This window comes from Notechis scutatus, chromosome 1, assembly GCF_049901735.1.
Source record: "Notechis scutatus isolate UNSWTSFEM ecotype Mainland chromosome 1, rNotScu1.2, whole genome shotgun sequence".
In the NCBI taxonomy this organism is placed as follows: Eukaryota; Metazoa; Chordata; class Lepidosauria; order Squamata; family Elapidae; genus Notechis; species Notechis scutatus.
The window spans coordinates 35,390,218-35,414,394 of record NC_142009.1 but is presented as its reverse complement, the minus strand read 5'-3'; the positions used below and the strand labels follow the sequence as shown (position 1 = coordinate 35,414,394).

At 36.9% G+C, this 24,177-nt stretch overlaps 2 protein-coding genes and 1 long non-coding RNA gene across 4 annotated transcripts in view; 1 reads left to right on the top strand and 2 right to left on the bottom strand.

Annotated features, from left to right (window-relative positions):
• Window positions 1–24,177, top strand: part of LOC148132745 (uncharacterized) — a 110,320-nt gene that overhangs the window by 52,837 nt on the left and 33,306 nt on the right. The window lies entirely within an intron of this gene.
• The window catches only part of CIMIP6 (ciliary microtubule inner protein 6), a 75,871-nt gene that overhangs the window by 27,939 nt on the left and 23,755 nt on the right, over window positions 1–24,177 (bottom strand). The window contains exon 1 of one of the 2 annotated variants that reach the window (XM_087960909.1): window positions 21,255–21,426. The exons of the other annotated variant lie outside the window; for it this stretch is intronic. The gene's annotated coding sequence lies outside the window, so the exon portion shown is untranslated. Of the gene's footprint in view, window positions 1–21,254; window positions 21,427–24,177 lie in introns of those variants that run through there. 2 annotated transcript variants of the gene reach the window in all.
• ACYP2 (acylphosphatase 2) overlaps window positions 2,495–24,177 on the bottom strand; it is a 45,438-nt gene continuing 23,755 nt past the window's right edge. Inside the window, exon 4 of the mRNA XM_026676702.2 lies at window positions 2,495–3,090. Coding sequence (XP_026532487.1) covers window positions 2,976–3,090 — 115 coding nt within the window. The 3' untranslated portion in view covers window positions 2,495–2,975. The remainder of the gene's footprint in view (window positions 3,091–24,177) is intronic.

The following is a 24,177-nucleotide window of genomic DNA, read 5'->3' as shown; positions in this document are numbered from 1 at the left end:
TATTTAAATTACAGTATTGGGCAAAATGGTTTCTGGGTGTGTTTCAGTTACAGCTTACAATCAGAGAGACACAAAGAGTTGTTTTAAAATGTTAAAAAATATTGAAACAAAAGGGAGACTTAAAAAAAAAAGGTGAAAAGAAGAACGAGACATGAAGAGATTACAAGGAACCAGTGCATTCTTCCTTGACAGTATTGAATGATGCTGAGAGCCAACAAAAACAAAAGGCAATTCTCCTTCTCCCCAGTAAAAGTCACCCACCAATGCAACTCAGGCTATTTATGTTTTTTCATCAAATCACAAATTAACACTGAAAGGATCCAATTAATCTTCATTATCAAATAAACCTTGGGACTTAATTGCTACTAATGATTCTAAGATATTGTTTGGAAAAATTCTTTTATTGAATACTGTATTCAGTAGACATCTAGAACCTTAAGATAGAATTACCCATCCCTGAAGAAAACACCTACCTCCTATACCATCTAGTTTCTTTCTGGCAGATATTTATCACAATTCACAAGGGTCCAGCAAATAAGCAGTTGACCTTACTTCTCTAAGAGATTTATCCTATATTCAATTAAACAAGAATCAACTTATCTTAAAAACTGAGTAAGTATCCAACTCATTTACTACTCCAATGAATACACTCTTCATAAATATGAACTATTTCATTGGTAAAATGTTTTGGCATATGCCTTGGCCTGCTAGATGTAGGGCATTGACAGTTTTCATCCATTTCTGCATGACTGTTCTGAATGGATCAATTTCTGTTCTAGATGTTGGTCTATGCCTCCTGCTTTTTTTCCTGAATCATAATTTGATTTCTTATATTACTGGCTATTATTTTTTTAAAAAATTAGCTTCCATGAAATTCTAGCACTTCACATCATTTTAGAAATATTTACTCCACTGATCCCCTGACCATATTTTCTGAAAACCATTTAGCATCAGGAAATCAGCTTTCCATATATTGCTCTCTCTTTATATTCTGGATGGCAGTATATTAAACTGGGAGATGCTGTACTAGAATTTCTAATTCTAATTCATTGGTTTTGAAAGTTTGTTCAGATGTGGAATGGGTTTAAATATACAAACATGACAAGCAAAAAATGAGATCCATAAAATAATCTTCCTGTGTATTTTACTTAACATTTGAAACACAGAGATATCTATGGGATTCTGGACAATCTTACATTATCTTTTTATTTCCTTAACATACTAAGCAACTGAGAATGAGCAAAAAAAAACCAAAACCTTTTTTGAGCATTATTGTTCATATTCAGTATGGCCCAAAAGAAAATACAGACTGGTTCCCATCAGAAAGATATTCTGGCTAATGAACAAGACCTACACTTGATCTTTGCCATTTTGTATTTCAGATTTACAAGGGTTGTCCTTAAGGAGTTTAACAAAGGGTGTTTGTAGATGATCACAAAAGCCGTGTGTGTTTGGAATTATAACAACTTACTAAGCAGGCAAGAACTTGAATAAAAGATCCAATGAAAATTAATCTGGTTGTGGAAAAAAATACTCTTCTTCATACACATGGTAGGCCTTTTCAAGTGCCCATTTGAATTAGCAATGAATTCATGCTTCATTAATGACTCAGATCAATAGCTTCCTGGGAATGCCTGCTTTGATGATACATATAAATGTCAGTAGTTTTGCATATTTGCAATTTGCCAATATTGTTGGCACAAGTGAAAATAGAAGATCCATTGTTATTCTATTCTGCCTTGATATTTGAAGGAGCAAACCTAGAGTCAGTGATCCTATACAATGCCATGGAAAATCCTCAACTTCCATCTCTGTAGAAATAAATATCCATCTTTTTTCTGTTCGCACACTGAGAATAACTCACAGAAGCAACCTGGAAAAGATCTTGGATTACATATGCTCTTGGATTACATATGATCAAAAAATAATTTTCTCAGATGTTGTTTTCCTTTTACTGGACACATTTAAGTATTCCCTAAACTGGGGAATGTCAGATGTTGGTATCACAGGCACTGGTCAGAGCTCACACCTCTGTAAGAAGCTGCTTCTTGATTTCAGATTACTTTGACCATCTGCTCTTCCACTTTGTTTACCTCAATACAACAGTAAGGCAAAAAGAGGAAGGTCAATTAAAAAAAAACATTAGTAAGAAGGCCAAGGCCATGGAATTCCACCCCCCACCCCCCATGCCCCATTGTGTTGCTCCACTCCTTGCTTCTTCTGTTTTCATGTTGGCACCAACCTGAAAACAGAAGAAGCAAGGAGTGGAGCAACAAGGAGGAAGTAACTCCACCCAGAAAAGAGTTAAGCTAGTTTTATGGCACTCAAAATTTATTTCAGCAGTTACCTCATGTAGAAAAATACCACCAACATTATTTTCAAATTTTAATGTGACACATTTGATATTTTCCATTGAGGAATAATAATGACAGTTAGCTTCTGATTGGAATACTGTAGGGAGAGGAACGCTCATTGGCCAGAGAACTTGATAAGATTTACAAAAAATTCTTTTAATTTGTTATAAAACATTTTGGTTTAGAATGTCCAAAATTAAATATTTAAGGTTTAATAAATTATTTCACCGAATGTAGTCATATACATTAGTTTTAAGATGTAAATCATTCCACACTTACATTTGGACAGATCCTTAAAGCTGCAGGCACATATATAGTATAATTATCTGGACCAACCCTTTTGGATACAGAAGGAGTCATTTCCAAGTAAACATGCACATGATAGCAAAACGACATGCCTAATTCCCAAATTGGTAGAGGTGGCTAAACCAGGGGTTTATAAAGTATCTGTAAAGAAAAAAAAAGTTTAACCAAGTGATACTTTTCTCTGCCTTAATGCACCACATAAACATTTGGCCAGAATGTAAATATGATAATTGTTATATTTTCCTAATTTGCTTTAGAGAGACTTAGAAAGTTTGATGCAATGGTAGAAATAAGATAATTATATGTTTTGTTCTTTTAGTATCTGGTGATGAATCCAGAGAATTCAAGTTTTGAGATTTCCTTTTCATTAGAAAAATTTGTCCGGTCAATGCGTGAGCTAGGACTTCCAACGCTGGTCAACCAAGCTTTCCTGCAAAGGGAAAAAATAGTATAGGAATCAAAGTAATAAAATAGTGTTCATTTTTCTGCTACTGTATTTTGCTATTGTATGTTGTTGAAAGTGTGGCAAAGCAAAGCAAGATAATTTTGCAGAAAGTCAAAGGGGATTTTATCCATTTTATGGATGTTGAGGATTGAGGTACTTAAAAACAAGAAGGAATTCACACAAATCCTATACACGTAGTAAAGTACATTGATATGGTCTAAGTCAGCAACTGAGTTCCAAAGCAACATAAAATATCAGATTTACTTCTGCATAATACTTCTAAATGAATTTTTTATTTTGCAATTTGCACAATTTGGAATTATACATGGAGGCTTATGCAACCCTCCATGAACAAAATAAATTATTGTTATGATCTGAAATTGTTGGAAGACTCAACATGTGATATCTTGATAAAAAAAACCAGTAATGTTTAAAAGCATGTTACTAAGTATAACAATATCACTATATAAATGACAAACATTCTGTCCTATCTTTGCGTTGGATGCAATATATTATTGAACAATAATGTTTTTCCTTTTCTATGTTTTGTTCCTGTATTACTGGCATTGGTAGTCTATAATTTTTGCCAGGAGTGCTAGGAGATAGACAGTGCTAATAGGTCTACTGTTAGCAGCAATTATTCTTGCATCTCATTCTGAGATGTCTTATTCTACCATTGCCTCACCCGGAGTCTCTAGGTCTTAATGTTATCCAATTGGACACAAAATCCAGCTTTAGGGTGTCCTTTATTACTTGGAGTTACCAAGGATTGCTTTTACATGACTATCAGTGGAATTCTTTTTTCTTTCTCTGTAGTAGATGATTTGATAAAGTTGATATCAGGGAACGTGGAATATTAGAACTCAAGAATACAAATTACCAGTACCAGTCAGTGGCCTGTTGGGAACCAGGCTGTGCAAGCGGTGGGCGAGTGCGCAAAGCTTCATTTGCACGTGCAAAGGAGCTAGGTTGCACATGTGAAACTACCCCCTTCCCCTCAATGCCACTGTTGCTGCCAGTCCATGGAGCCAGAAGGATTGGGGACCACTGCTTTATGAGAAACAAAACTGCTCTGTTATAAACCTGCTACAGTGTTGGTTCAACTACTAATAGAGGGGTTTACCATTTCAAATTACCTAGATTCATCCATACCTTAGATCAGTGTCAGTCATTCAGGTCATAGTTGTCCCAAAAGTGATTTTTCAAGACGCAACTGGACTTTCTTGTTTTTCTTTGAAGACATTTTGCCACGTCATCCAAGAAGCTTCTTCAGCTCTTTACTGGTGAGGAATGGAAGGATTTATACTCCTTGCAGACATCTGGATATTTTCAATCTTTTATTGAGGCCACCTGGAGGTTTGTCTGTGTCCTCAGGGTCACCTGAGTAGTTCAAATGCGTGAGGAGATTTCAAACAGCAAATGACCAGCTGTCTGCAAGGAATATAAATCCTTCCATTTACCACCATCCAGTCAGAGCTGAAGAAGCTTCTTGGATGAGAAGTGAAATGTCTTCAAAAACAAGACAGGCCAGTTGCCTCTTGAAAAAATATCTTTGGGACAGATCAGTGTTTTAGATAAATGTTTTTAAACCTTGGCAGTTTTAAGATGTGTGAACTTCAACTCCCAGAATTCTCAGATTGGGGAATTCTGGAAGTTGAAGTCCATATATCTTAAAGTTCCAAGGTTGAGAAACACTGCCTCAGATTTTACCTAAGATTTCAATGCTTTCTCTCAAGTCTTTGAAGATAATTGCCCATTTAGAGAGAAGCGGCAAGAATCATAGTTTGAAAGGAATCAACACCGCTGCTTACCTGTAAAAGCACAATGTACAATCACAATTGAGCCCAAAATTTCTGTTGTCAAGTGAGACATTTGTAAAGTGAGCTTTGGCAGCTTTGCATTTTATAACCTTTCTTGCCACAGTTGTTAAGTTAGTAACACAGTTGTTAGATGAATTTGGCTTCCCCATTGACTTTGCTTGTTAAAAAGTAGCAAAAGATGATTACATGACTCTGGGGATACTGCAATGGTCATAAATGTGAATCTGACGCCAAGCATATGAATTTTGATCACATGATCATGGGTATACTACAGCAATTGTAAAATGGTCATGTCACACCTTTCAGTGCTGTTGTAACTTCAAATGGTCACTAAATGAATTGTTTTACATCAAAGACTACCTGTATCCATTTGCCAAGGCTCTTCAAGTCAATATATGTCTGTCTATGCTACGATGAAAGCCACAATCACCCATTTAGCAAAAATAGATAAATAGCGTCTTAAATCTTTTGTTTATACTAAAAACTGAGAAAACAGGTGGCAAGATTGAAGCTCAGAGATTGTAAATCACCTTAACTTAACATGAATGCAGCATTTCCCCAAACAAAGAAAGGCATAAGATGCAGAGAGAGTTATGCTTCTTGGACGGTTTCTGAGTCATAACAACAACAACAACAACAACAACAACAACAACAAAGAACAACAACATTCCTCACTGCTTATATTATATTATTAGTACAGCCAACCTGTAATCATATGGGCAATTTTGGTAACTGTTTTATCCCAGGCTCCACCTCTTGATTCTGCCTGAACTTCCAAGCCCTTGTAAAATTTAAGTCGCTATTGAAGGATTTGCAATATACCCACACACTATAGGTTCAATATAGAGTTATCATGTTTTCTGAGAATGTCATTAAGATTATGCCCAACACTTAATTATTTCATAATTCTGGAATTTAATTAAATTATTTTAGTTTTTCTGCAGTCTGAGGGGAGAGAACAGACCAAGAATTGAACTTCGGAACTGGAAACATCTGACAGAAAAAGAACAAAGGGTTCATATTCAGGAACCCAGCACTGTGGTATCCTGTGGTGCTAGTGAAAAATAGGAAAAACTGAAAGTACTTTTATGGGATGGCAAAAAAAAAAAAAAAAGCATTGAGAAAAATAGAAAAAGAGAAAGTGTAGTTCATGTCACATGAAGGAATTATGCATACCACAAGCTTTTTATAAAAATTACTCATATCCCCATGGATAAACTGAATTGTGTTCTTCGTAAATGGATTATTAAATAGGATTGTTTGCTTGCTCCACTTTATTTTCTGCTGTGCAATTCATGTTCTGTGATAGAAAATGATTTATTTTTTTCAAGATTTGTAATATGTAACTAACACATTCAAGAACTCCTGGTGTGATTACTGTATTTTAAAAACTCAAAATAAAATAATACATCGCTTTAAAAGGCTGTGATTACAGAAAAGGACTGAGTAGCGTAGCACACACTCTAGCATACCAGAACATTAAAATCTAGGAAGATTGGTTGACAAACATAGAGTATAACTATGTAACTAATTGAATTAAGAATTAGGAAAGCTTTGTAGATATCAGCTAAAACAATGGACAGCTCTTCATAGGTTCTGCAATGCAGGAGAAACCTACAGCCACCGTGACTAGTTTCTGTTGAAAAAGGCCCTGTGTTTTTCTCGCTGTTGGCTTCTATTTCTACTTTCTTGATTCTTCTTTTTTTGACAAATATTTGACATTTTCTTTCACAATTCTCTTGAATCTTTACCTGTTTGCACTAAACATGTTGAGGTAGACTTCTCACCATTCTGTCACTTTTCCAAGACTTTGTTAGTTAATGTCCTTAAAACATGTTGTTTTTTTCAGATAGAATCTGTCCCTTTTCCAGTCTAACCAGGAGATGATATTGGGGATACCTATTACTTGGGAAATCAAGTGTCAGAAGATGACATCCTTAATGATCGCCCCTCACCATGGAATAGCTTGCATCATTATATTAGATGAGCTTTATCTTTTATCCTTCAGGATATTGATATTGAGGCCTAGAACTATCCAATAGATAGACCATACTATCTTTAATTTGAGGGAGGGTATTTATGGCATTTGAATTTTTTGAGAGACAGAAGCCTGGGTGTAATACAATAATTGAATTTTTAGCATATTACGTTTGTATGTACATCGACTTGTAAAAATATATTTCCCTGGAATACAAAGATACTGGTATAAAACTGATATGATTATTCTTTTTCTTTAGCAATAAAAATACATTACTCTGGGCTATCTCTCTTGAATACTGTTACAAAAATAAAAGCTTATAAAGTATGGTCTAAATTTATGTCTGAATTTCAACTACAAGCTTCTGAACCTCTGACCTTATTTTAAAGCCCAAGGAAGATGTAAAAAAAAACACTGCAATGTGAAATCTATTTTAAACACTAAAATATTGGAATGAAAATTATATTCTTTAAAGTGGGGGAAGAAGTATGCAAAATACACTGCTAGATAAACCAAAACATCTCAACCCCAGTAAGTTTTATTCTATTTGAATGGACCTCGTGGAAAGATTTTGCAGAAGTTAGCCATCAGAAGGAGAAATAGAAATAAATATTAATCTGCATGTGTTTAGCACTAGTATTTTGGTGAAAGGGAGGCATCACTGATATAAAGCAATCCCCAGCATTTTTCAGGGAAGTCCTGAAATTGCTACTGAAAAGTTCAGTAGCAATTTTGCATGAATATGCTTGGTTAACTCTTTTGCCCTGGGACTTAAATTCAGGATTCAATTTTAAATGTGGAGTATTCAGGAAAAGAATCCTCCATTTAAAATCTCTAATGATGACTGGCTAAAGGACAACAGGCATTCTATCCTTTTATTTGGTTGGGTTTGATTCTTCTCCCTCGGACAGAAAGCATGCACACACAAATAAATATGGTGGTGATGATTAGAATTCCGTGTCCCACAGTGATCAACCTGATACATTTAGTAAGTTCACAAGCATTTGGACAGCTGATAATTTTCTTCCACTGCAGCCCATTGACAGCTAGTATTTAAGACATGGTGATGATGATTCAGAATGTGGCAGACAATTATCAAAACTGCTAATCACTGATAGTGGAATGTTCCCATAGTCCCTTCTCAAAACCAGCTAAATTAGGGTACTACCACATTCATTGTAAATGCATTCGTAGTTTAATGTAAAGATATGCTATCTCAAAAAACTAAAAAGGGAAGCAGACAAGGAACATGGTACATTCACATGACTTCCCATGCCTGATGGGAAAAATTACAATCACAAAAACTGACAAAGAGCCTGCTGTTAAAAGAGTTCTCTGGAGAAACTTTCAATGTTGTAGTTTTAATATAGTACAGTTTTGCTGGGTATGGCTCAAAGGAATAGGAAAGAACTCTGATATTTTTATGTTCTTTAGTCTAAACGTGCTGACTCTTTTATATACACATCTGGTTTTCTTTATGTTTCATGTTGAATTATTTCAAAGTACTCTGAAGAGTGAGGTCCCCTGAGATTTTTTTAAAGTGTTTGGGTCCATAGTCAAAACCTTGTTAAGTACATAAGCCATTACTTTGCCAGAGCTTTTGGTCTGTGGAGTGGAAGCATCAAGCAATTATACTGAATATACTCAAGGAAGAGAAAAGATATAGCATATCCTACATCCTACAAAAACACCAGCTCAGCAGCCATCGATGATATGGAATAGCATGTTGATGAATTTAAAATTATTATTCTTAAGAGTGAGGAGCGTCTCAGGTGTCAAGGGCTGACTGGAACAGAAAAAACCAAACAAACAGAATTCTGCATGCTGGGAGAAAAAAACTATATAGGCTGCATTTGCTAGCTTTTGTTCCAAACCTATATAACATTGTTAAATCCAGTCAAGATAACTGTTTCATCAGAAGTATTGAAGTAAGATTCAACTGCCAGTTCAATTACTTTTTGTAAATAGAATGGGGAGGTACATCTTGGTCTTTAGTTCAAGCAGCAAAATGTCTTTGAGTTTCTTCTGCCAGCAAGTTAATTAGAAATACTGAAAGATTATAACTTTATAGGTTTGTTTACAAGGATGCAAATCCATAAAACATCACATTATTAATTGGGCCTCACTGGAAAAGCTAATTCCAATTTTAATGACTATGTAGACTTACACAATATGAAGATAAACTTCCACTATGTGTAAGAAACCGATCACCTGTAACAAGAGTTTGTGAACCATTCATATTTTCATTCAATATGGGTGGCTATATACCGTAAATGTTTTAACTAAGTAAAAAATATAGAACTACACCAGGATAGATACATGGTTTGAAACTCATAAAAGACTGCACATGCTGTGGTAGACCTCAAACAATTTTTAAATTTCATTGGAGCATAAATTGGGGCATTCATTTCTTTGCAAATCTAGAGCTGTCTTCTCCACTGAAGCAAAAACAATGGATATGTTGTCAGGACTGGAAATAGCCAAAACTGATTTGCAGTCTTAAGGGATCACATAAATTGCTTGCTGGGAATCTGATGCTTGCAAAAAGAATGTATACACCTTGCCATTTATAATCTGCTTATAGAAAGAATATAAAGCCAGATATTACAAGATCTACATCATCATATGACATTAGTATTTGCTCTTAGCTACTGGATATAAAACACTGTGTCCTGACAAATTAAAATATCAGGAAATAACTATTATTTTGACATTGGTATCGTTGCTATTATTTCTTTATTATTTTGAATCCTGCTTATTTTGTTTGCAGTCCCAAGGAAGTCAGCTAAATTGAAAAAATGAGTTAGTTAGATTTACTGTGGTGAAGTACATGCGGAAGTCCTGTGCTGGATTCCTGGCATTCCAGTGCCCACAGATAATGGAAAACCTAGATAAAGTGAATGCTATGACTGGCTCATGCTTTGGAATGAAAAACAAAACAAAACAAATGTTATAAAAGGTAAGAGGAGAAAACTGGCAGGTATCTGAGTGGAAAGTCCTTGAAAAGAGTTCAAGGGGTACTCTGGAAATATCACATCCCTCCTTCCCTGCCATCTGTACTATCTTTCACCAAATAAGCACATAAAGATTAAATACTGATATGGCAAGCCATCTTTCTTCAAAAGCTTTATAAAAAGAGACAGTTCCTCTTGGACGTGGCTCAAAAAACTCACTTTTTTCATCCATCCTTATAAAATTTATGCAAGAGCAGAAGACTGTGTGTAGCTGAAACATGAAAGTCACTTAGGAAGAGGTTGAAAGTGAAAAGGTTGCTTCCTCTCTATACTCTCAGGATGAGAATACTGACATTAATAGATCACTGTATTGTGTCTGGATGGTTGGGGACTGTCCATCAAAGTGACAGGAATATGAAGCTTATTTGATTATTTTTCCTAAGAGCTACTTTTGCTATGAGGTAGGCACCACATTTACTTCCTATCATACTTCTGTATGTTTATAGTTAAATACAAAATAAAGATGCTATAAATTTCCGTGTTTATGAGAATGTTAAAATCTGGTGAGAATTAGTAACCTGCTGTCTTAATTTTTTTTAAAATTGCATATATTTTTAATAGGATTATGCTGTTGACCTTTGCCTCAAGCCATTCTTTTAACTGAATTCCTTCATTCAGTATTCATTTAAAAAGGAAGAAACAGATGGCACAGAGTAAGAGCTCCTTTTTTTAGATCACCAATCTATTTTACATCTCACAGTCACTATCTTTCCAATCTTTCCAATTAGGTCTACATTTTATTTTATTTTATTTTTATTAAAGAGGTTATAGAAGAAGAAAAAATATGTAGAACCATCACAGCACCTGCTGTTTCAAACAACCATTCACAATAGCTCCAAACACTGAACTAAACTGAACAATGTGTCTTGGACCAATTTCAATTCACCTACACAATCAGTGACTTCAATGCTATTCCATCTCCATTAAGCACATACTCATTTTGTTTGTTCTATATTCCTTCAAAAGCCACTGAATAGACTTCAAACTGCTTCATTTTTTCAGGCTCATATGAAAGCCTGAAAAAAAGGAGAGTGCTTCTTTAACGAAGAGCTATGCTTGCATGAAGTTCAAAGGATTTCCTCTGAATCATTTTGAAAGCAGACACTCTCATAAAAAATATCAATTAAAAACATAGCCCCAAGAGTTGTTTCAGTACTTAGGATTGGCAAGTCCTCTCCTGTTTCCAGGCCAGTGACTTTAGTGGCCAACAAAACAGCAGTGTCCATGGAGATTCTAAGTCATCCACATCATGGTTGTCCCAAAGGTGCTTTCTTTCAAAAGGCAACTGGACTTTCTTGTTTTGCTAGAAGATGCTTCGCTTCTTGGATGAGAGAAAGTCCAATTGCCTTTTAAAAGAAAGCACCTTTAGTACGAAACAGCAGTGCCTTATGAAACAATACCGTAAGAAGTTGAAGAGGTGGGGAATGAGAGGTCAAATGAACACTTTGCTTCTTAAAAATCTTGATATCTCTCCCCCTACAGTTAGCATAGATGGAAATCTAAGTATATTTACTTGGAAAGAGGGATGTAAATTTACTTGATACACATTTCTTTGCAAAGTTATAAAACATGCACTTCACAAACCATCACAAGCTCTGTGATGTTGCCATCATATATAATACATATCATATATTTCTACATGGCATGATGCATATATATGATATAGGTATGTATACAGATGGCAGAAGGCACAATATTTATCATAATTTCTGAGAGCTAGTGAAAGACATGTAATGCACTAGACCAGGGTTGTCAAACTCATGTCGTCATGGCAGTATCACGTGATTTATCATGACATTTATTTTTTAAATGTAATTGAATTAAAATTAAATTTACAGTTTGAAAGTGCAGGTAGTCCTCAACTTACAACAGGCCATTCAGTTATAATCAGAGGTAGCGGAAATTTTGAGTAGTTTGGAGAACTGGCAAATACCACCTCTGACTGGCTCTGACCCCATCTATTCTCTGCCTCCCGAGTCCCAGCTGATCGGCTGGGTCCTCTTTTGTTGCCCTGTACAGGAGAATGGAGCTGGAAAGCAGGTTAGTAGGATGGGGAGGGAATGGAGATTTTACAGCATCCTTCCCCTGCCACACCCACCAAACCACACCCATCAAGCCACACCAGGCCCACCAAGGCACGCCCATAGAACCGGCAGTAAAAAAATTTGAATCCCACCACCGGTTACAATGGTACTGAAAAATGTGACTTACGCCATTTTTCACACCTGCCTCTGTTGCAGCATCCCTATGATAATGTGGTCAAAATTCAAACACTTGGCAACTGATTCATATTTATGACAACTGCAGTGTTGTGGGGTTATGTGATTACCTTTTGTGACCTTCTGACAACCAAAGTTAATGAGGAAGCCAAATTCACTTAACAACCTTGTGACTTATTTAAGAAATGCATTGATTCACTTAACAACGATGGCAAGAAAGGTTGTAAAATCACTTAACAAATGTCTCACTTAGCAATAGAAATTTTGGGCTCCATTGTGGTTGTAAGTCGAGCACCAGCTATAATTAAATGATAATTTTCCTTTTTTAAAAAAATAAATTTTATTGAACTTTCAACTTTAAAAACAAATTCTATTTACATTTTTTGCAGTTGTTTGTGACATCAGTTGCAAGAAAATCCATGCAAGAAAATTACTTCACATCAAAGTTATTGTTTTTGCCAACCACTGAAGGCCATATGGCACTGGGACCTCAGATTAAACATGCCTGATATAAAGGAATATATCACTCAAAAAAAAGTTATGTTTCCATGATGACATGAACTGCTGTTAGTTATTTCTATCAACTACCCAGTTCACACATTGTTTGAGTCCATATTCATGCAGGCATGTTGAAATGTGGCAGGAAGAATGAAACACAGCTAAGAACAGATGGATAAATCCTCTTGGGAACTGAACCATCTTGTTTTCATTGCTGTGTGTCCGCAAAGGCCCATCAGAAAAAAGGATAATTTTTCACTGCTAAACAAGTGGGTGTAATAAGATTGGCTTGAAGATCCTACTGTTATTCTTTCCAGAAACAATGACCTACATGTTTCCAGGAGACAATCTATCAAAAAATAATTCCAAACAACGTTCACCTTTGATTTGCTTGTATTTTGTTCAGCTTCTTTAGTAGCTCTCAGAAATTTCAGGATATTATTGAAAGGTGTTTCATTTCATATTAAAGCATCTATATTTTTCAGTAATTTTTAATATTCTTTGCAAGTATCTTGTTTCAAATGAAGTTGCTACCCTTCATTTGCCTTTCTAATTTTTCCCACATTATTCTTGAACTCATTTGTTCCCTCTGCTATAGAATCCAACTGCAGCAAAATCAGTCAAGTTTCTCCAGGATGCCATGACGTAACGTCTGATTCATGATGCCTCAAAGACATGGAAAGTTTTATTAGATGCTATAACCATCCAGGCCAATTACTATACAGGCAAGAACAGATGATGGCAGTGAGGAATAAGACAAAAATGGTGCCAGAAATAGCTTCTGTCTGTTTCAGAATGTAATACATGAGAGACTTTATTTTATTCATAACTTGCAGAAAACTGCTGGGCATCCTATAATGACACAGGTAGATGGGTCGGTGGATAGGTAGGTAGGAAAATAACAGAGGTGTATGTTTCTCTTAATGAGTAGAATTATGCAATTAAGGATGTCTGCTATAGTTGTTTCTTAACTAATTTTGATTTATAGGTAGTCCTCACATATGGTCACATTCACCATTGGGGCCAGAAATTTCATTGCTAAGAAAGATGGTTGCTAAATGAGGTGTGCCCAATAAGGTTTTGTTTCCACATCTTAGAGGTATCATGAAATCAGACATTATTTTTCCCCATGGTTGTTATGCAAATCATTGTATTTAAGTGAATCACATGATTGTTAAGCGAATTTGGCTTCTCCCACTGACTGCACTTGTTGGAAGCTAGCTGGGAAAGTTGCAAATGGTGATCACATCACCCCAGGACACTGCAACCACCATAAAAACATGCCGATTGCAAAGCACTCGGATTTTGATCATAGCACCATGTGGGGATGCTACATCAGATGTAAGTGTGAGGACTGGTCATAATTCATTTGTTTCAGTTCTGTTGTAACTTTGAACAATCACTAAATGAATGACTGTAAATCGAGGACAAATTAGCTTCCTTGACATTAGTACCACTGCATAAAAGAGGGGGAACAGTGTCCATTAAAAAAGCATTAGATGGTATCAGCAGCTACCAAAAATTATATTTCAGCCAATATGGTCACAAACAGTGGGATATTTTTAACAGTAGCATATTTGTCATCCAGAACAGATGGTTTTTTTTTAAAAAAAAACCTTCCTCTATCACTAAGAGCCAGTTTGGTGTAGTGGTTAAAGGCACCAAGACAGAAACTAGGAGATGAAGCCAGTGCTTGGAAGAAGGCAATGGCAAACCATTTTTGAAAATTGGTACTAAGAAAACAGCAGGTGATCAAAATCTTTTCGTCTGTTGTATCTGCACCCGGCCAACAACTGCCAAACAGCTGATCAGCATACCAGTAACAGTGACCCAGTGCTACATCTACTGCTAGCCTCCCTCCACATCATATTCAACAGTAGCCCCTTATTGTCTGCAACCAGAAAACAGACTGTTCCCACCTGGTACACCACAGGACAAGATTAACATGTGTGTGCGTGTGCGTGTGTGTGTGTGTGTGTTTGTTTGTTTATTTATTGTCTTTATTATTTATACAAATAGCTCATAGAAGCAAACTTCTCTAACATACCTTCCACCTCCTATTTTTCCTACAACCACCTTGTGAAATGCATGGGCCAAGAGAGTGACTGGCCCAAAATCATCAACTGCTTTCAGGGCTAAGGCGGCACTGAAACTCATGGCGTTCCACTTTCTAGCCTGGTGTCTTTAACCACTAGACCAAATTGGTTCTCATATACTTCTATGTTTTTAATGAATTAATTTATTAGATATTTAAATATAACTTATTTAAATATCTAATAAATAAATCCATTATTTTCAGAGTAGAAGAGGGATGTATGCTAAAAGAGTCTTTTCAAAAATTCCCAAAGCAGAACATTTTATTTACTATCTTTGTCACACTTTACTTTGTCACACAGACAAGATATAATGGGTGATGTACAAAGGAAGTTATCTCACACTATAAGGACAGCCACTAATATTGATCACAACTCATGGGGAAGGTCAGAATGAGATATTCTGGCTGAGCTAAGAACACATCAACTAAGGAGGTATATTGTGGCTCAGTATAATGTGTGAACTTCCATAACATAAGAAACTGAGTAGCCTTAGTAAATAAATCAGATGATAAAAGCATGCAAGCTCTCTTATGCCCCAAACCCAGAATCAAGATGCCATGCCAAAGCTAGCATGCATCTTGCCACAATACTATATAGATAGTCCTTGAGTTATGGTCAATGACTATCCAAAACTGTGATGGTGATGAAAGTTTGGGTAGCAAAATTTGGGTGGCATTCAATTTGCACTTAAGACACTTAAGTTGCAGCATTCCAGAATCACACAATCACTGTTTGCTACCTTCCTTGATGGCTTCCCCCAAGCAAAGTCAATAGGAAGCCAGGAAGGAAGAGCTGTTAGGGTGAGTCTCTCTCCTCCTGCCCTCAGCTTTATTTTTCTACAGTCCAATATAGAAACATTGGCAAAAAAGCTCAAGGAGCACTGTGCCATAATCAAGGAAAGACAAGAAGCAATGTCAGAGTTTCCCCTGGAAAAACCTTTATTCTAACAAGCTGTTTGGAATCTCCGTTTTGTGGAAATGTCACAAGCACTATTTGTACTACCAGTTCTATCACTGGTAGTCAGAGTACTATCAATCTTACTAGAAGTGAAACCAGGAGTTTCCTTTCCCCATAGTGATCTGCAAAACTGCAACTTGGGGTGTCTTCTGGAGACTGGAGTACATGTAGCTTCTGATTTTCTTCTGTTCACTGAAGTAGTCTCATTTGAACAGGGAAGGTTAAAAAAAGCTATTTGGGTTTGATCTGGGACCTTGCCTGGACAACATTGGTATAATTAAAGGGGCGTGCATAAGTGCACTATTGAGCCTCCCGTCCCTGTCCTATTGTCCCCATTTATTCGTACCTATTTCTTGTATTCTTACGCATGTTTATACTTATACCTATTATCTTATAAGCGATTGACAAATCAAATTAAAAAAATAAAAATAAACTTGCTCTGATGCACTTCATCCTGGTCTTAGATTCTGATTCCCAGCTTTAGTTCCTGACTTCCCTTTTCATGGCTATCCGGACAGGCCCTAACCAGATTGAGAGAGAGATATACAGTACAGAATTGTAAAGTATTATATGGTAGAGCAGAGCCCCCCAGCTGTTTGAGCACCAGGGACCAGTTCCATGAGACAGGTTTTTCCATGGTGTGGTTTCGCATGCTGCCTGCATCCCACAGATGGGGCTTCACTTGTTTGTTATGGCCTGGTTTCTGGCATGCTGCGGCCCAGTGCTAGTCCATGGGCTGGAGGTTGGGGACCCCTGTGGTAGAGGACACTGACCCAGGGTGAAAAAGATTCATCTTCCAGTTGTTGTTTTTATATGTGGAATGGCCTGAGGATATCATCCTTGCCTCGAGTAGCAAAATAACTCATCAAGTCCTCAAACTGTCTAATTCTTGGATCTGATACATTTAATTTTAATTCATCTGATGTTATTCAAAGATGTAATTCTATGAAGAGGAGTTCGGGATTATGTCATACCCAGTTCCTCTTCATAGAACTACATCTTTCTCTGAGAAACAGAAATGTCCAGTAATAATTTAACATGGATTTATGCTTAATAATTTGCAATTTCAAATACATTAGATAGGAGAGATTTTTGTCTTCCTTTTAAAAGTTGTGTTACCCACAAAAACGATGCACTACTGTGCTGGTTATATCAGAGAACACGGAGGATGGGGTTTCATATTTGAAATAGAGGTGTCATGGTCTTAATTAAATCCAAGTCTTAACTCTTGTTTTTAATATGATTCTTTCAGGGTTCTTCATAGAAAGATTATACATTGGAATAGGTGGAAACTGAATGGCAGCTGATTCGGCAACAAATATATTCTGAATTGGGATGCCAATCTTAAAAGCTCTAATTAGTCCTTTATTTTGTAGACTTTTCAGAAGGCCCTGTCTGATGTTTGTCTGAAAAATTGGATGAAAGAACAATCTAGAATGTGAGAAATATCTCATGGACCGTGCTGGAAGACTGACATCTAGTGTGGCAATACAAAACAGCAGGTTTTGGACAAAATAATCCATATTGTTATTTCTTTAAAACAAAACATATACATCACAGAATCACAAATAAAAGCAATAATTTTCTTTCATGTTTATATTATATAAGTACCTTCATTGTGTACTATTGTGAATTGACTTGAATATTATCTATTGCAATAATTGTGACCCATGAGAGCAATAGGAAAATAAGGTTATTTTATAATCGTAAGTATAAATAATGACAACCTCCTTATGTGATCACAGTGGTTATTTTTTGCTGAGCTAGAAACTAGTGAAAGCTAGAAACGTTATAATAATCCTCTCACTCCTTACATTATCAGTTCAGTTCTAAGGGTCCTTGTTTATAATTGAGATCCCTTGTATGTCGTTACAGGCATTAATCCTCATCATGGTCATCTCCTTTATCATCATCTCAGGGGTGGGATTAAAAAATCCCAGCAACCGGTTCGCTGCCTGGTTGCTGGGTGGGTGGGGCCATGGTGGGCGGGGCCTACAGGAACTTCCTGTTTCCAGCTTCTGGTGGGCCTCCAGAGTCTGGGGGAGGCCGTTTTTCCCTCCCAAGGGTTCAGAGGCCTCCCCCAGGCCTCTGGGAAGGTGAAAATGGCCTCCCCAGGGCTCTGGAGGCTCTCCGGAAGCCAGAAACAGGCCCTTTCCGGACTACCAGAAGGCCCATTTTCCCCCCTCCCAAAGCCTCCATGCAGAGCCTGCACTTACCTCCATCGAAAATAAGACACGTGAAGACTCCTGGGAGGGGAGGGGCAGGAGAGGCGGGGCCAGTCAGTCAGTTGAAATACCAGTTCGGCAAACCAGTTGTAACTTTAACATCCGGTTCGCCCGAACCGGTAGAATCCCACTCCTGTATTATCTCCTACTGTCCCACTCTACTTTTTATAATTTTATAATTTTTAAAGGTGATTTAAATTCTAAGCAATTTTTTATTTTTTTTTATTCCTAGATATCGCATATAGTCTAGAAAATAAACATGATTAATGGAATTCTCTTCACTATCTTCCTCCCACTGCTGATGAGGTGTGCATAGCTTAGCCCTATATGAGGCAGCTGCTGACCATCCTAGGTTTTCTTACCAGTCTGCTCCCGTCATTCTCCAAATAACATGCACTGTTCTCCAAATTGCACACACCATGCTCATAATGCTTTGGAAAACCTTCAGAAAGCTCCTGAGACTTTCCAAATCATCGCAAGAATGGCATTCACAATTTGGAAAACAGTGGGTTGAGGCAACAACTCTCTGTAGCAAGTGGCACTGGGGCTGAAGTAGAGGCAAAGGGTGACTAAGATTACTGAAGGTAATCCAGGTCTCTACCTTAGTGCTACTGTCACTGCCAAAGAGCGATACTATGCAGGGCAGCTAAAAGGGCAGAGATCGGTGGGAGATAGGTGGGTGGGGAGAGTTAAAGCACCCTATGGTCAAAAATGGGGATGGCTGCCAACTGCCCAAATTTTGATTTGGTGGCTGCAAGGGTCCTGCAATCATTGTAACTTCAAAGACTGGGAGTAAGTACAATTCATTCAATGTCACCATAACTTTGAATGGTTGCTGAACAAAAGGTGGCTAAAATACAACCTTGATTGGGACCACCACAACTTTCATTGCTAATAATGAGGTTGTTAACGGAGTCATGCCCAACACCCCTTTTTGTCATGGTCATTAAATGGATGGTTCTTAAGCAAATGCCATCATTAAGCAAATCATGGCATCATTAAACAAATTCAGTTTTCCCCATTGAGATTGCTTGTCAGAAGCCTCCTGGAAAGCTTACAAATGCCAATCCATATGACCCCAGGATGCTGCAACTGTCATAAATACACCCTGTGGTGGAATGTAATCTGGAGTCCCAGGAAGGAGAGACTGCTTCCCAGAGGGCAAAGAGGTAACAGAGCTAGGAAAGCCTGGTAGGCAGGAAAAGAACTAAGACAATCCCTAGCAGTTCACAGAGTGTATCTATAGTTACTTTGCTTTAGTCCGGCAAGATTCTGTCTGTAGGTCAAAATATTAAATAACCTACTCAAAAGTAACTTCACGTGTCGTTCTTCGGGTCTGACCTCACCTTAATTTTGATCATGTGACTGTGAGACACTACAATGGTCGTAAGTGTGACCCTTTTCAGTGCTCTCATAACTTTCAATGGTCATAAGTTGAGAATTACCTGTAGTTTGCATTCACTGGGAGAATTTACAGTCAATCTGAGACCATGAACTTTCTTAGGTTTCTTCTGCTAAACTGACTTGGGCCAGTCTGAAATATCTTTCAAGTAGTTTTCTTATGTCCAGTTAGATAGATATAGATAGAATTCTTTATTGGCCAAGTGTGGTTGGACACTCAAGGAATTTGTCTTGGTGCAAATACTCTCAGTATACATATTGTTATTTATTTAATGTATGAGGAGTACATGACATACACTAAATAAATAATAATACTAATAATAACTGGGTATAAGAAAACTACTTGAAAGATATTTCAGATCGGTGAAAGTCAGTTTAGGGTTATATATCCTGTTCCATTGCTTTATTTACATCTCTAAGATTCTTTTCCCCCAGAATGGGCACCAAGATGCACTTTAAAACATAGCTATGTTTTGGTGGATATACAAAAACTTGACCTCTCTTTTAGTCATTGCATATCTGATACTTTTTGTATATACTTTCCTTATATCCAATTCCACTGCCTGATAAATCTTTGCCACCTGGAAATCTCCAGGATTACTTGTACCACAAGTAGACACTGGTGAGAAGCATTTTAAGAAGCTTGTTATTATGGATGTTTGACAGCATGTTGCTAAAATTAACTGTAGATTCACATTTGTGCTTGTCACAACTAAGAAACAGGCTTAGCCACTATTTATATTCTCTACTGCAGACCTCAGAACTCTGATTAATGGAAATAATGGTTTAAGTTGCAACTATGCATTGTATTAAAATAATATTTAAGCGGGCTTACAGAAAATGAAATAAGCACAAAGTGAGGAGTTTTTGCTGTGAGAGGTCTTGCTGAACTATATTTTCCAGCTCTACCAAATAGCATGATCAGTGATGAAGGATATCAATTTGACAACATCTGAAGACCAGGTCTTATCAGATCTTGGATTTCTAAAACAATCTTAATATTGTATGCTATGCTAGTATGTTAACATTGTATGCTATACAATATTACAATATTCATTTATTAACTACACTCTTGTTCGTTTGTCACCCAAAGGATGCTATTTCATCAGCATCTATCCATAACTGCTTCAATAAATTCATGTAAGCTCACCTTGCATTATCTGTGACAATAAATAGCCATCTTGTTGCCTGTTGGCTCTTTTTCCAGTTAACTTTGATTTTTTCAAGTATTGCGGTCATTCTTTATGACTCATGCCTTCATATAGTGTACAACATATTTAAGCTTTAGTTTCATTATTTGTGCTTACAGTGAGCAGGCTGCTATTAAATTCTTGTAGTGGTCTAGGTTTTCTTAATAATTTTCTCCATCACCACAGTTGAAAATAATTCATTTTTGTTTGCTTAGTCTTTCTGATGGCTGTTTTCAAAGCCATATTAAAACTGGAAAAACAAGGATTTGGTGATATGTATATTTGTTATCAGTGTGATATTGCTGCCTTTAATGTTTTTTTAATTAATTAAATTAATTAAGATCTGCCATTAATTAAGATCCCCCCACCCAAACAGATGTTTCTTTGCTTTATGGCTACAGTCACCATTCTTGAGAATCTTTGAGTTAGGACAACAGAGCCTGTACCACTGCAAAATCACCTCCATATAATTGTATTATATATGCTTTGACTATTGGCATTTTTTTTAATACTGAATAGTAGACAGGCTTTTAAGAGGTTCTTGGTGCTCTCTGAGCTTGATTGTTTTCTTGCAGACGTTTCATTACCCAAACTAGGTAACATCATAAGTTGTAGCACAGATGATGTTAGCTAGTTTAGGTAATGAAATATCTGCAAGAAAACAACTAAGTTCAGAGTGCACCAAGCACCCCTCATTTCAACCCTTAGCTGTAAATATTCCACTTTATTGAGAAAGGCTTTTGCCTCTTACCTTCAGAAGATGTGGGTGCTCTATCACTGGAGGCTTTCAAAAAACAACAACACTGGACAATCATTTATCTGAAATGGTATAGGGTCTCCTGCTTGAGCAGGGGGTTGGGCTAGAAGACCTCCAAGGTCCCTTCCAACTCTATTATTCTATGTTCTATCTCTTCTTTCACCTTAAAAAGAAATTCTGAGGTAAATAGCTTTTCCAGCAATTTTTATTCAAATTTCTCTTGCTTTTAATCCAGCACTTTCTATTACATACATTAAATAAATACAAGGTTGGTACATTCTTTTCACATTTTGGACCTGCTAGTCCCTCTATATTCTGTTCTAACTATTGCTTCCTGGACATCATAACATTTTTTCAATAAGCAGATGAGATAGCTACCCATAATTTGCTGTGATCCACAGACTTAAAAGCTTTGTTTAATCAATAAAGCAAAAATAGATTTCTCTTTGATATTTCTTTTTCTTTCTCATTGTCCATAAGTACTTAACAATGTAATTTCAGCTACGCCAGTCAGTTCTGAATGCTCTTTGTAAAAATACATATGTACACTGGATTCATACATCATTCTAAATCAGTGATGGCTAACCTTTTCAGCTTGGTGTGTCGAAAATCGGGAAAAAGTGTAGCCTTCCTCGGGTCGTGTGTCACTTCAAGAAATATCAATAATTTGGTTTATGACGGACTGGGCTGGGATGATCACACAGGGCTGTGAAACCCGTCTCCCTGGTCTCAGGGCTGCAGGTGCAGGATGTGGGGATCGGAAGGCCACCTTACAGGGCTGTGAACCTCATGGATCTCCTTTCCTCTTGTAGCGTTCCTGAGGTAATGAAACTGACAAACCTCAGTTTATGGCGGTTAAAACTGGTTCTCTGCTGCAAAGATCTTGCGGCAGCGGTGACACCACGCCTCCACGCAACAAGCAGGGAGCAGGGATTGGAGCAGAGCACAGGCAGCCTCTAAATGTGCAGGTTTTCCCCACACCAACAGGCGTGTCAGTCAAAGTGCCTCGGCGTGTTACAAGTGACATGCGTGTCATAGGTTAGCCATCACTGTTCTAAATCATAATGTGACTTGATGATTTGGCTTAGTATATTCCTGGAATCTAGTCATAAAGATTTATGAATTAGTATTATATAAAAGGTTGTTTGTGACTGAATATTATTTGTGTTATTAGTTGTAATTTGTTTTATAAACCACATTTAAAACTATGTATGACATATGAACCAAGTGTATGTATAAAAAAAATAATTGTACAGTATTTTGCCACATGGTTTTATCGGATGCCATGAGGACTCCATCACTTTTAAATCAAGTTCTTGAGTTTTGACTGAAAGCTGCAAGGCTACACCTATAAAAAACTCCCTAACTATCCAACAAACAAACAAATAAAAAGCCTAAGTAAAGTGAAAAAGTATGGATAACCAAGAATGATGTCTGTCTTCTGCCAGTAATATAACCAGAATTATCACACACACCTCCCTTAGTTCACCTTTTACTGTCCAGGCATCTATTTATTAAGTACCTGATTCTTTGTCTGCCTCTTTACAGTGCCAAACTGGCACTTATATGTGATCAATAGTGATTAGTAATTTGGCATTGCTAATTTGGACGTGTACTCCTTTCTCCTTTTCATGCCATTTTACTTTCTGCCCTTCCCACAAATCTTCCTGTTGAATTAAAGCCCTCTGAATAGAGCATCCTTTCTCTTTTTATTGAAGCTATTATCTAAACAGCTCCAGAAAACTTTTGAGCGCCTTTGAGGGTGGGGAGGGTGATGAGAGAAAGAATCCCTGTTTTAAGTAAGCTTCGTTGTTAGCATTTCTCCAGCAAACATCTAAAATGGAAGGAGTAGAAATAGGCAACGCCTACTACAAACAAGAATGTGAAATTACAGATCCGCATTAGTTGTGATAGTTCTAATGGATAGTTCTAATGAAATTGCAGAAAATGGCTGTGAAATTTTAAAAGGATGTTTACTACTCCAGCCTTTCACTTCTTCAGCTAAATGGGAAATTAACAGTATTAATGGGAAACAGAAGGCCTGTGGGTGGATTGAGATAGAAGCCAATGCCTACAAGAAAAATATTTCAGGATTTTGTGGAGAAATAATTATTTTTGCTGTTTTTTCAAACTATTTTCATCAATTCTTTAAATAGCTGAATATACATCTTGCTGTAATTAATGTTTAACTGTTACAATATTAACTATTCTATTCTTGTTACAAGAGCCAGATAAACATTGTGATTCCAAGATTGCAGTAATAAAATTCAGAAGTTTAAATAATTTGGGAGGCAAAATAGAAAAATTATACACGAACACACACTCATTTTCTTTCTCTATTTTTTCTCTCCAAATGCTGGAGGTGGCAGGGGGGCAGTGGTGGTGGTATCAAGTTGGAGAAGATCCAATCCCTTTTACGTTTACAGACTTTATATCTTAATCCCCGATTGTGATCTAATTGTATAACCACTCTGTCCAGGACTTCATTGCCACATTTATAAAAAGTCGAATACATATGAATGATGGATTGCATGATTGGGCTTATTGGGGGGTATAGCACCCTTGGAATAAGAATCATATAGGCAGTAATATTTAAGGGTGTGCTTTTCCACTCATATTTAGAGATGGGGTCATTCTTCAGTGACTGCAAGTAACTCTGCAAGACCATAAACTGCTACTACAAAGTAAGGAAAATATTGTTGTATAATGAAGTTCCAGACAGTAATCTAATCTTTCCCAAGATCTTACAAAAGGGGCTTGGATAATACATTCTCTGTTACTCTTAGCTCCTTCCTATGAAATATTGAGACAGATAACACGACCTTTAGTAGCTGGCAGCTCCAACTCAACATGGTTAATCTGAAAAGAGTAAAGAGGATCAGACCTGTTTCGGACTTAAACAGTAGAATCAAACTGG